At 39.9% G+C, this 14,079-nt stretch overlaps 1 protein-coding gene across 1 annotated transcript in view; it reads left to right on the top strand.

Moving 5' to 3' along the window:
* The first annotated feature begins 3,264 nt into the window (after window positions 1-3,264).
* gnb5 (G protein subunit beta 5) overlaps window positions 3,265-14,079 on the top strand; it is a 32,269-nt gene continuing 21,454 nt past the window's right edge. The window contains exons 1-5 of the mRNA XM_008120535.3: window positions 3,265-3,501; window positions 9,449-9,585; window positions 9,977-10,018; window positions 10,120-10,196; window positions 11,532-11,664. Of these exons, the coding sequence (XP_008118742.1) occupies window positions 3,390-3,501; window positions 9,449-9,585; window positions 9,977-10,018; window positions 10,120-10,196; window positions 11,532-11,664 (501 nt within the window). The 5' untranslated portion in view covers window positions 3,265-3,389. The remainder of the gene's footprint in view (window positions 3,502-9,448; window positions 9,586-9,976; window positions 10,019-10,119; window positions 10,197-11,531; window positions 11,665-14,079) is intronic.

The raw sequence follows: 14,079 nt of genomic DNA, 5'->3' as shown, positions 1-14,079 counted from the left end.
TTCTTTTTTTCTCTCTTCCAGCTCCAGCACTTAGCAGAGATGTGTGACCAGACGTTTTTGGCCAATGTGTTTGGCCCATGCGACAAATGTTCCCAAAACAGAGCCCTCCGGGAGATTTACCACAAAAATGAGAAAGTCAGCTACTGCTCACTATGTGTGGGAATGGTACGGGACTGCGTCTATTTTAATTTTTGAATATATGATGCATTCTCCTTTGAATTTTTAAAAACACTTAAACCAAAGGCTGGAGAAATTTATTTATATATTTATATTTTGGATTTTCTCCTGCCAACCTAGCAGTTCGAAAACATGTCAATGTGAGTAGATCAATAGGTACCGCTCCGGCGGGAAGGTAACGGTGCTCCATGCAGTCATGCCGGCCACATGACCTTGGAGGTGTCTACGGACAACGCCGGCTCTTCGGCTTAGAAATGGAGATGAGCACCAACCCCGAGAGTCAGATATGACTGGACTTAACGTTTACCTTTACCTTTTTATTTTGGATTTAGCACTTTAAAGACTTAAGCCATCCTTCCCTTAGCAGTTTAAACATTGTAAAAGGCATGTATAGCACACTTGTGGTTAATTTGCCTAGAGTAAATTCTTTCATGGAAAAAAATAATCCTAAACCAGAGATGACCATACAGATGATGGTCATGAGATACATTTTGATAATACTTGACAAATAACTTCAGTGGCTGGAGGTTATGGATATAAATGTTGCTTGCTATAAGTTTTAAAAAAATTGTTTTATTTGATATGTTAATTGGGTTTTAATATCTGGATATGATGTTTTAACTGATATGTATTGCGGTCTGATGTATTTGTATGAATTTTATATGTTGTACGCCGCTTTGAATCCCACCCATGGGAGAAAAGCGGGATAGAAATGAATGAATGAATGAATAAATAATAATACCCCAGAGACCTTTTCTGCTGGATGAGGCTGATGGGAACTGCAGTGCAACAAATCCCTCTTTAATTTAATTCCTGGTATTAAAAGACTGTAGTAGAGGATGATTATGGGATTTTGTAATTTATAATTTATGTACTTTCGGGACATGTCATTAAGATTTCCCTTTAGCTTCATTTTGGTCCCACAACTTGAACAACTGTGGTCTTGCTGTAAGGATATATGAATGAATTGTGCATTTTGATCTGATATTAGGATATTATTGGTTTTCTGGTGCTTAGCTTTCCAGTTACTTTTTGGGATGGATATGTGCTAGGAACTACGAGGCCCACAAAATGTTACTGGACTCCAACTCCCATTACTCTTAAGCAATTTGGCATAGGATAAGAAGTCTGAAGCCCTCGGTGGTGCAGCGTGTTAAAGCGCTGAGCTGCTGAACTTATGGACCAAAATGTTGCAGGTTCGAATCTGGGGAGTGGAGTGAGCACCTGCTGTTATCCCCAGCTTCTGCCAACCTAGCTTAGATTTCCAGTTACTTTTTGGGATGGATATGTGCTAGGAACCATGTGGCCCACAAAATGGTACTGGACTCCAGGCAGGAAGCAGCTAGGCTTTGAAGCTGCAAGGCTATTCAATGCCAATTTATGTATTTATTTACCTCATTTCTACCCCACCTTTCTCTACCCCGAAGGGGACTCAAAGCAGCTTACAACACATGCCTTAAAAATACATGCAGCAAAGACTAAAAAATCAATTAAAATTTAAAATTAATGCATATTAAACATTTTAAAACATCACATTTAATATTAAAATCACATCAACCAAGCTCCATTGGATACCAGGGGGGCCACTGTAACGTGAAAGAAACCCCAAGTTTGCAGGAATAGGGAGATTGCAAAGAAGTGGCAAATGAATAAATACAGTAGAGTCTCATTTATCCAACATAAACGGGCCGTCAGAACGTTGGATAAGCGAATATGTTGGACAATAAGGAGAGCTTAAGGAGAAGCCTATTAAATATCAAATTAGGTTATGATTTTACAAATTAAGCACCAAAACATCATGTTGTACAACAAATTTGACAGAAAAAGTAGTTCAATATGCAGGAATGCTACGTAGTATTAATGTACAGTAGAGTCTCACTTATCCAAGCTAAATGGGCTGGCAGAAGCTTGGATAAGCGAATATGTTGGATAATGAGGAGGGGTTAAGGAAAAGCCTATTAAACATCAAATTAGGTTATGATTTTACAAATTAAGCACCAAAACATCATGTTATACAACAAATTTGACAGAAAAAGTAATTCAATATGCAGGAATGCTACGTAGTAATTACTGTACAGTAGAGTCTTGCTTATCCAAGCTTCTCGATTATCCAAGCCATTTTTGTAGTCAATGTTTTCAATACATCGTGATATTTTGGTGCTAAATTCGTAAATACAGTAATTACTACATAGCATTACAGTAATTAAAACATAACATTACTGCGTATTGAACTACTTTTTCTGTCAAATTTGTTGTATAACATGATGTTTTGGTGCTTAATTTGTAAAATCATAACCCAATTTGATGTTTAATAGGCTTTTCCTTAATCCCTCCTTATTATCCAAGATATTCACTTATCCAAGTTTCTGCCGGCCCGTTTAGCTTGGATACATGAGACTCTACTGTATTTATGAATTTAGCACCAAAATATGACGATGTATTGAAAACCTTGACTACAAAAATGCATTGGATAATCCAGAACGTTGGATAAGCGAATATTGGATAAGTGAGACTCTATTGTATTTACGAATTTAGCACCAAAATATCACGATGTATTGAAAACATTGACTACAAAAATGGCTTGGATAACCCAGAGGCTTGGATAAGTGGGGCTTGGATAAGTGAGACTCTACTGTATTTACGAATTTAGTACCAAAATATCACGATGTATTGAAAACATTGACTACAAAAATGGCTTGGATAATCCAGAATGTTGGATAAGCGCAGCTTGGATAAATGAGACTCTATTGTATTTACGAATTTAGTACCAAAATATCACGATGTATTGAAAACATTGACTAGAAAAGTGCGTTGGATAATCCAGAGGCTTGAATAAGTGGGGCTTGGATAAGTGAGACTCTACTGTATTTACGAATTTAGCACCAAAATATCACAATATATTGAAAACATTGAATACAAAAATGGCTGGGATAATCCAGAGGCTTGGATAAGCGGGGTTTGGATAAGTGAGACTCTACTGTAGAAGGTGATGATTGGGAGGAGTCCTGCTTCTTCCCTTTGCTCTCCACTTTCCAGGCGGGAGGCGGGACCAGGGTGTCAATCACCGCCGAGTGGGCGGAGTCTCCTCCTTTGCAAAGGGCGGGGGGGGTGAGCAGGCGGATCCTCAGCTGCTGTTGCTGTTGCTGATCCGTGTCACTGCCTCTGCCTCCCTCTCTCACCCTTGTTTTGTTGTTATTGTTGTTGTTGCAAAGATGGCAACCGAGGGGCTGAAGGAGAACGAGACGCTGGCCTCGCTGAAGAACGAGGCGGAGAGCCTGAAGGGCAAGCTGGAGGAAGAGAGAGCCAAGCTGCACGACGTGGAGCGTGAGTCCAGGCCCGAGGCGGAGGGAGGGAGGGAGGGAGGGTCCCGGGGAGGCCCACGGGGTCCATTGCCTTGGCCAGGCCCTGCCTCGCCCCATCGCCCCTGGCATGGCCCCTCCTCCCTGCATAGCATCATGAGACCTCCCTTTTCATGGAGGCATTGCCCCTTCCCCACTATATATTACATTATGGTGTTGTCGAAGGCTTTCATGGCCGGGATCACAGGGTTGTTGTATGTTTTCCTATCTGTCTGGTCATGTTCTAGAAGTATTCTCTCCTGACGTTTCGCCCACATCTATGGCAGGCATCCTCAGAGGTTGTGAGGTATGGAGAAACTCAGCAAGGAAGGTTTATATATATATCTGTGGAAAGTCCAGGGTGAGAGAAGAACTCTTGTCAGTTGGAGGCCAGTGTGAATGTTGTAGTTAATCACCCCAATTAACATTTAATAGTTTCATCTCCTGGCTTCTTCCTGCCTGGGGCATCCTTTGTTCAGAGTCGTTAGCTGCCCCTGGTTGATTCATATCTGGAACTCCAGGAGCCTCCGGTGGCCTAGGGGATAAAAGCCTTGTGGCTTGAAGGTTGGGTTGCTGATCTGAAGGCTGCCAGGTTCAAATCCCACCCGGGGAGAGCGCGGATGAGCTCCCTCTATCAGCTCCAGCTCCATGTGGGGACATGAGAGAAGCCTCCCACAAGGATGGTAAAAACATCAAAACATCCAGGCGTCCCCTGGGCAACGTCCTTGCAGACGGCCAATTCTCTCACTCCAGAAGCAACTCCGGTCGCTCCTGACACGAAAAAAATAAAATAAAATCTGGAACTCCTCTGTTTCCAGAATGTTGCTTCTTGTTTACTGTTCTAGTTTTTGAGTTTTTTTTAATACAGTAGAGTCTCACTTATCCAAGCCTCGCTTATCCAAGCTTCTGGATTATCCAAGGCATTTTTGTAGTCAATGTTTTCAATATATCGTGATATTTTGGTGCTAAATTTGTAAATACAGTAATTAAAACATAACATTACTGCGTATTGAACTACTTTTTCTGTCAAATTTGTTGTATAACATGATGCTTTGGTGCTTAATTTGTAAAATCATAACCTAATTTGATGTTTAATAGGTTTTTCCTTAATCCCTCCTTATTATGCAACGTTCTGCCGGCCCGTTTATGTTGGAAAAGTGAGACTCTACTGTAATATACTGTATCCATGAAAGGCACTGCAGACTAACTCAACCAGAGAAATCAGCCATAGCAGAGCACTTGATGAACCAACCTGGACACAGTATATTATCTGAGAACATAGAAATGCTCAACCACTCCAACAACTATCATGTCAGACTACAAAGAGAAGCCATTGAAATTCACAACCATGTGGACAACTTCAACAGAAAGGAGGAAACCATGAAAATGAACAAAATCTGGCTACCAGTATTAAAAAACTCAAAAATCAGAACAGTAAATAAGAAGCAACACTCTGAAAACAGAGGAGTTCTAGACATGGGAACCAGGGGCAGCTAACAACTCTGAACAAAGGATGCCCCAGGCAGGAAGAAGCCAGGAGATGGAGCTATTCAATGCTAATTGAGGTGATTAATTACAACATTCACACTGGCCTCCAACCGACAAAGAGTTCTTCTCTCACCCTGGACTTTCCACAGATATATATAAACCTTCCTTGCTTAGTTTCTCCATACCTCACAACCTCTGAGGATGCCTGCCATAGATGTGGGCGAAACGTCAGGAGAGAATACTTCTAGAACATGGCCATACAGCCCAGAAAACATACAACCACCCTATTATATTATTTTGCTCATCCCTATTATGGTAAATCGTCATGAAGCTAAATGTGAAAATGTGTATGTGGTGGAGGATCTTGATGGGAGTTGTATTTCGCCTGCCTCCAGAGAAACTAGGACCCCCACCAACAATGGAAACTTGGCGCAGAGAAGCCCCATGGCCAATTGAACACACTGCCAGGGTTTGGGGAGAATGGACCTTGATTTTGGGAGTTATAGTTCACCTGTATCCAGAGAAACTGTGACCCCCACCAACAATGGACTGGGATCAAAACTGGCACAGAGAAGCCCCATAACCAACTGAACCCACTGCCACGGTTTGCATCTTGCAGGATCACTGAAAGGATAAAACGAGGAAGAAGATAACTATGTATACCACCCTATACATATAGTATCAAATTTTTAAAATGAGATACTGTGTATATCTCATAAAGATGTAAGATATATACAGTATCTCATTTTGTTAAAAAAAGCACTGAGAACAATGTTTACTTACTAAGAGTGTAACACACATTCTTTGTCAATAAATAAGATCCTGGTCACAGTGCTTTTTAAAATACATTTATATTCAATCTTTTCTCTGATGAACTCAAGGCAGTATTTTATTTATTTATTTATTTGCTACATTTATATGCCGCCCTTCTCACCCTGAAGGGGACTCAGAGCGGCTTACAAATTAAATTTACATACAATATTATATTAGCATAGTACAATACTGGTAATAAATCAGTATATGTGGCTCCCCTCTCTACACATACACTCAGTGTCACAAGCTTGTTTAATTTTGAGGCATGTTTATTTTTGGTACTCATCCAAATGAGAAAAGGGGGCATCTGCTTCTGAGAAAGCATTTTTTTAGTCGGAGGGAAGCAACCACCATCACTTCTTTGATGTTGTTGGTATGGATTGTTGGTAAGGCAACTTCTGAGGATGCCTGCCACAGATGTGGGTGAAACATCAAGAGAGAAAACTTCTGAAACGTGGCCATACAGCCCAAACGGCCCACAGCAACCCAATATAATAATTATATCTAAAATGGTCTATAACATCTAAAATACAGTAGAGTCTCTCTTATCCAAGACTCATTTATCCAAGGTTCTGGATTATCCAAGGCATTTTTGTAGTCAATGTTTTCAATATATCGTGATATTTTGATGCTAAATTCGTAAATACAGTAATTAAAACATAACATGACTGCGTATTGAACTACTTTTTCTGTCAAATTTGTTGTATAACATGATGTTTTGGTGCTTAATTTGTAAAAGCATAACCTAATTTGATGTTTAATAGGCTTTTCCTTAATTCCTCCTTATTATCCAAGATATTTGCTTATCCAAGGTTCTGCCGGCCCGCTTACCTTGGATAAGTGAGACTCTACTGTAGTAGTAATTTTAGATGTTACAGACCAGCAACTTCTGTGGTATGGATCACATGGTTCCCACCTCTGTCTTATACACACAACAAATTTTATCATGGCATTTGATGAAACGAACTATAGTCTATGAGGTTTTATGTTATGATACAATCATTAGTCTTGAAATTGTCACAGAATTTTTTTTTTCAATATTCTTGAAGGTGTGTTTAGGAAGAAATCAAAGGCCTACAGGTCCAAATAGCACAGTCAGTTTTTGGTTCTTTTTAATCATGTTAATGGAGCACCCAGATGGCGTAGTGGACTAAGTGACTTGAAGGTTGGGTTGCTGACCTGAAAGCTGCCAGGTTCGAATCCCACCTGGGGAGAGTGTGGATGAGCTCCCTCTATCAGCTCCAGCTCCATGCGGGGACATGAGAGAAGCCTCCCACAAGGATGGTAAAAACATCAAAAAATCCGGGCGTCCCCTGGGCAATGTCCTTGCAGACGGCCAATTCTCTCACTCCAGAAGCAACTCCGGTTGCTCCTGACACGAAAAAAAAAAATCATGTTAATAGGAAAATACATGCTAGTTTGGTAAGGGCTTGTAAAAGTTACTGTATATACTAGTTTTTCAGCCCTCTTTTTAAGACTGAAAAAGCCCCCCTTGGCTTATACTCGGGTGAGGGTCCTGGTTGGCTTATATTTAGGTCAGCTTATACTCGAGAATATACGGTACATTTATTATTTTTCTCTATTATTATTGGTATTATTACATTTATTATTTTTCTCTATTATTGATGCTACTATCACATTTATTTTACTCTATTTTTATTATTAATAATAATACATTTATTATTTCACTCTGATCTTATTATTATTGAATTTATTATTTTACTCTATTTATTATTACATGTATTGTTTTCCTGTATTATTATTATTATTATTATTATTATTACATGTATTATTTTACTCTATTTTTATTAAAAGGATACATAAGCACATTTACATTGAAGAAGATGAGAATAATGATTTGATCAGAGTTGGACAGTCTTATCTTAAATTTGAGCTTTATGTAAATATTCAAAAACATTTAACCTACTGATGCCTCAATTAATGTAATTTTATTGGTATCTATTTTTATTTCTGAAATTTACCACTCTCAGCTTATACTGGAGTCAATGTTTTCCCAGTTTTTTTGTGGTAATATTAGGTGCCTCGGCTTATATTCGGGTCGGCTTATACTCGAGTATATACGGTACTTTTTGGACTACAGCTTCCAAAACTTCCCAGCAAGCATCCCTATAGGGCAGTGGTTCTCAACCTGTGGGTCCCTAGGTGTTTTGGCCTAGAACTTCCAGAAATCCCAGCCATTTTACCAGCCGTTAGGATTTCTGAGATTTGAAGGCCAAGACATCTGGGGAGCCACAGCTTGAGAACCACTGTTATAGGGTATGCTAGCTGGAAGATCCTGGGAGTGTTTTCAGGTTCTACTTCCAATCTAGAGAGATGAATTCATGCCAAAGTATTGTCCCATCCACACCTCAAAGGTCTCTCAAACCTTTTTGAAACAGATCTGCAAGTGGGATGTGAATATATGTGATGAATGATGATTGCTGTTCTTCAGCATCTTTCAGGCCTTGCAAAACAGCAGCTTTCATTTTGTTTTTGTGTTTTGCCGTATGAGATGGTTCTTCTCAGCTTTTGCAGCTTCCTTCACTTGGAGAGGGAGATGTAGGCAAAGGCTGCTTGGGAGACTAATGATCCATCAGAGTAAGACATAAAGAGACAGAAATGGGTTGTTTGAGCTTTGGCCAGAAAAGCTTGTAAGGCATCATTACCGGGTTCCGTAGTCCTGCCAAAAAAACTGAAATTTATTTATTTACAGCATTTATATTCCACCCTTCTCACCCCGAAGGGGACTCAGGGCGGACCACATTACACATATAGGCAAACATTCAATGCCTTGACATAGAACAAAGACAAGACAAATGCAGGCTCTGAGCTGGCCTCGAACTCATGACCTCTTGGTCAGAGTGATTGGTCTCAGCTGGCTGCTCTCCAGCTTGCGCCACAGCCCGGGCCTAACAATAACAAGAAATAACAAGAAATAGGGAAGCCAAAAGCAAGGGGTACCCAGCAGACTTTGGGAGATGGCATTTGGCCTTAAGGAGCCCCCGGTGGTTCAGTGGGTCAAACCGCTGAGCTGTTGAACTTGCTGACCAAAAGGTTGGCAGTTCAAATCCGGAGATCGGGGTGAGCGCCCGCTGTTAGCCCCAGCTTCTGCCAACCTAGCTGTTCGAAAACATGCAAATGTGAGTAGATCAATAGGTACCACACTGGCGGGATGGTAACGGTTTTCTATGCAGTCATGCCAGCCACATGGCCTTGGGGGTGTCTATGGACAATACTGGCTCTTCGACTTAGAAATGGAGATGGGCACCAACCCCCAGAGTAGAACACAACTAGACTTAACGTCAGGGGGAAAAAAAACTTTATTTATTTGACCTTAAGTTTGGATGGGCAAGTTGTCCCTTCTGCAGTTGTCTTGTCCCTTTAGATGTTGTTGGCTGTTCTGACTGAGATTGATGGGAGGTACAGTCCAAGAATGTGTAGAGAAGCACAAATTGTCCATTCTAGGCTTGTCCCTCTTCACAAAAGTCTACTCAGAATTTTAGATAAATAATTCTAGCTTAGATACTTCTAGGGACAGGCCAGTTGGGCAACGCTGTTCCTATTGACCTCTATATGAGTCTGACCGTGCTTGTACCAGCCGGTGGTCACTTGCTGTGTTGAATTTCCTACAGTTCATCAGGTTGCAGAGCGAGTGGAGGCTTTGGGTCAGTTTGTGATGAAGACGCGAAGGACGTTGAAAGGCCACGGCAATAAAGTCCTCTGCATGGACTGGTGCAAAGATAAAAGAAGAATCGTCAGTTCTTCCCAGGTAAAGAGGTTCTTGAAAATATGACTTAGCCATTCAAGGGAAGGGAAAGACAGGAGATCCAGCAGGATCTACAGTACATCACAGCAATGATCCTTGATAAAGCCTCCCCTTCCACTTTCTCAGTGAGGCTTGGCTATGGCTATGTTGGGATGGTGGAATAGGAGTGGAGCTTTGTATGAAAGGACCAGAGCTCCATGGCAATGTTTTATGAGGATTTCTGCGAACTTTAGTCCAAAAGGTGCCTTTGATGCCAAAAACCTGTTCCTGGTTTGCACATTTGTTCCAAGGCAATCTTGTTCCTTAATTCTTTGACTAAGCTTATGTGATCATTATGCTTCTGAGCCACTTCTGAGTTTCAGAAATTCACGTTTCCTTTTTTTTCTTACTATAGGATGGGAAGGTGATTGTTTGGGATGGCTTCACTACCAATAAGGTGAGCTATTTGGCAGGCAATTTCCTTCAAGACAAAATTGATATTTGTGATATAATTGCCAAATGGGCTCGGGAGATTCAAGCAATACTCTTGTGTTTCAGGAACATGCCGTGACCATGCCTTGTACTTGGGTGATGGCCTGTGCCTATGCCCCGTCAGGATGCGCCATTGCTTGTGGGTAAGTTTGAATAATAATAATAATAATAATATAACTATTTTTGTATACTGCCTCCATCTCCTCAAAGGGACTCGGGGCGGCTCATGTGGGGACAAGCCCAATCAACATAGATTAAAACATAGATCAGTAAAATTACCACATAAAACAACATCAACAGCAATTTAAAGCCTGAACAGTAATAATTACTGGAAAGCATCTTTAATAAAGAAAATTTAATATTTTTGTTTTTGTTTTGTTTTTTTGTGAATAATTTTTATTTTTTTATAGTGAAACATGATGCATTGAAAGTGGTGGAACAATATATCAATAGAAAAGTGGGAAAGTATCAAGAGGAAAAATAAACATATAAATAGAAATAAAAAAGACAAAAAAAAAGAGAAAAAAAGAAGAAGAAAAGAAAAGAAAAGAATCGGGTTATACTTCCCATCTTGGCTTCGGAGTTGTCTCTTTCATTAATTGTGTCTTTATGTATTCCGTTTAATCTACTTTATATATTAGACAGGTCTATCATAAAATCCATTCTTCTTTTTGATAGGAATTTTATAAAGTTTGTCCAGTCTGTTTTGTTTTTCCCTTCTCTTATTTTTTGTGTTAACTTATCCATTTGTACTATGTCTAGTATTCTTATCCATTCTTCGGGGGTTGGGAGTCTTTTTCCTTTCCAGATCTTTGCAATTGTTAATGTTTTGACCAAAAATAACCAAACCTTATCCAGGCTATGGAAATACAGGAGGGTTAAATTCACAATATTGTTCAAAATGCATTGCCCCTGTCAGCTGATAATCTACTTTTCTGCCATAATTTCTTCAACAACAACCGGGAAATACTTTAAAAATTACAAAACCAGAAACAAATCTGTAGGAAGGGAACATCACTGTTCTGGAGCCATCTCAGAGAAAGCTTCAGCCCAACAACTCTCCTTGTTGGAGAGAAAAGCAGGATATAAACAAACAAACAACAACAACTTCAGGTGATACACAAGCATAGTGGCATAGAAAGTGGTTTGTGAATTGGTGTTGGCCAGACAAGTAGTACTCAGGTGGTTTGCCAACTCTTTCCTCATTCTTTTCCTATTCCTCCCCAATACTTTTGTGGAGTGAAAAAATGAGAGGAATGTAGCATTGGGGGTAACCCAAAGATTGGAGATACCATGGGGATTTTTTTTTCAAGATAGGAACTTTCCCCAGTTCTCAGTCCAAAATTTTCTGCATTTTTCTGAAGACGGGAGCCCACCATTTGGAAGAGGGGTGACAAACACTATGATTCATATTACTCTGGTGATTTTATGAAAGCAGTACTTATATGGTTTCTTCCCGTTACTGTTTTTAACTTTAGAGGCCTAGACAACAAATGTTCTGTGTACCCACTGACATTCGAAAAAAATGAGAATATGGCAGCGAAGAAGAAATCGGTCGCCATGCATACCAACTACCTGTCAGCCTGCAGCTTCACTAATTCAGATATGCAGGTAAGTCTTTAGGAGCTGTATTGTATATTTAATTTAATACAAGGTGTTCAAAATGTTTCTGTACTTTTATGTCTTCATTGGAAGTGGTTAGGGTGGGAGAAGGATTAATTTCTTGTGTCTGAGAGTGTCATGTCGCTCGTCTGTCTGGCAAGCTAGCTGACCTTGTAATTTATGGTAGTATAAGAGTGGCCATGCTATGGTGAACATGGCTGCGAAACTTACAAATTGCATCGCAGAGGAACAGTGTTCTGTCATACGCTTTTTGTGGGCAGAAAGTGTGCCCGGAGCACAAATTCATCTCCGCACATGCGCTCAGTATGGGAATAAAGTTCGCTCCTGAGGAGTCAGCTGTGATATACAGGCAGTCCCTGAGTTACAAATGTCCGACTTGCATAAGACTCATAGTTAAAGAATAACTTAACTATGTGGCCAGCATGACTACATGGAGCGCCATTACCTTCTTGCCGGAACGGTACCTGTTGATCTACTCACATTTGCATGCTTTTGAACTGCCAGAAGCTGAGGCTAACAGCAGGAGCTCGCCCTGCTCCCTGGAATCGAACCAGCAACCTTTCAGTCAGCAAGTTCAGCAACTCAGTGATTTAACTCGCTGCGCCATCTGGGGCTCCATATATGTGTGTTTGTATATATATACAGTAGAGTCTCACTTATACAAGCTAAATGGGCTGGCAGAACCTTGGATAAGCGAATATCTTGAATAATAAGGAGGGATTAAGGAAAAGCCTATTAAACATCAAATTAGGTTATGATTTTACAAATTAAGCACCAAAACATCATGTTACACAATAAATTTGACAGAAAAAGTGGTTCAATACACAGTAATGTTATGTTGTAATGACTGTATTTACGAATTTAGCACCAAAATATCCCGATATATTGAAAACATTGACTAAAAAAATGCATTGGATAAACCAGAACCTTGGATAAGTGAGTGAAGCAGCAGTGCATCTTGCTTCATGCTGAAAGAAAAACATTTTGTGGTAATAGCATTAAAAAGTTGATACGACGCTAGTAAAATACATTGCAAAGGAAGGTGACTAGGTAGAAAAATGATGCAATTTGCTTTTGAAATTCTTCAAAAACAGAGGTTTTAAAAGTGCAGAAACTTTTTGAAGAACCTTCGTGTATATACAGTAGAGTCTCACTTATCCAAGCCTCGCTTATCCAAGTTTCTGGATTATCCAAGCCATTTTTGTAGTCAATGTTTTCAATATATCGTGATATTTTGGTGCTAAATTCGTAAATACAGTAATTACAACATAACAGTACTGTGTATTGAACTGCTTTTTCTGTCATATTTGTTGTATAACATGATGTTTTGGTGCTTAATTTGTAAAATCATAACCTAATTTGATGTTTAATAGGCTTTTCCTTCATCCCTCCTTATTATCCAAGATATTCACTTATCCAAGTTTCTGCCAGCCCGTTTGGCTTGGATAAGTGAGACTCTACTGTACCATTGATAAATTTAAACCTAAACAATTTAGTGTGCATTAACCAGATCGCAGAGCTATTACAATAAACACACTGTAATTACAAAGACACAAAAGAATTATTGATGTCCCCAGAATGTAGTGAAAAAGGAAAATACGCTAATAAAAATACATTATTCTGCCATTGGAGATCTAACAAAATTCAGTTTGTTAGTTACTAATACCCATTGTCAGAGAATGTGGCTCAAAAAGTCCACAAATGATTCCCAGTTTTTTTTGTGTTTTCCAGTTTTTTTCATGTTTTCCAGTTTTTTCATGTTTTCCAGTTGTTGATGCATGTCAGCTCCTATGGGGAAGATTGGAGTTGGAGTCTGTCAGCCTCTGGGGGCCAATGGGGCCCCACATTGTGATAAATGCTATTCAAATTATAGGGAGAAAATGACAATAGAGTCCCATTGCTTGCTTTGGTTTTTATAATAGCCCTCTGCCTTATTATGAGATCTCACCCTGGAGTGAAAACCTTCCGCAAAAAGTGAGGAGTTATTTTAATTTCTGGGGGGAAAAAATAGAACAGGTTTACATCTGTCTCTCTACCAGATACTTAAGCTCTTCCTAAGGAAACATCAGCTCTGAGTGATTCTATTCTGGGATGCCAGGAGCTCCAAAGTAAGCTATTATTTCCCCATTCTGCGGTTTCCCATAATGAACCTGAGATAATAATGATGCACGTCTGTTGCCCTGGAAACCCAAGTCGAAAAATCCACCTGTGGTGCCCGAGTGTGCCAAATGCTTGCTTTTAAAAGCAGGCGCTGGGCATAATAATTTCAGTAAACACGGCGTCTCCTGTTTTAATTCTCTTCCTTCCATCTGAAATAATGCCTTTTTTTTCCATGGGCGTTTCTGGCCTTGACGTTTTGTGGCTTGACATTTTTGCAGCCACATTCTGTCAGTGTCCGTACCA

Source organism: Anolis carolinensis, unplaced genomic scaffold (genome assembly GCF_035594765.1).
Source record: "Anolis carolinensis isolate JA03-04 unplaced genomic scaffold, rAnoCar3.1.pri scaffold_11, whole genome shotgun sequence".
NCBI classification, from domain to species: domain Eukaryota; kingdom Metazoa; phylum Chordata; class Lepidosauria; order Squamata; family Dactyloidae; genus Anolis; species Anolis carolinensis.
The sequence above is the reverse complement of the archived record's forward strand: the minus strand, read 5'-3'. Positions and strand labels throughout refer to the sequence as shown.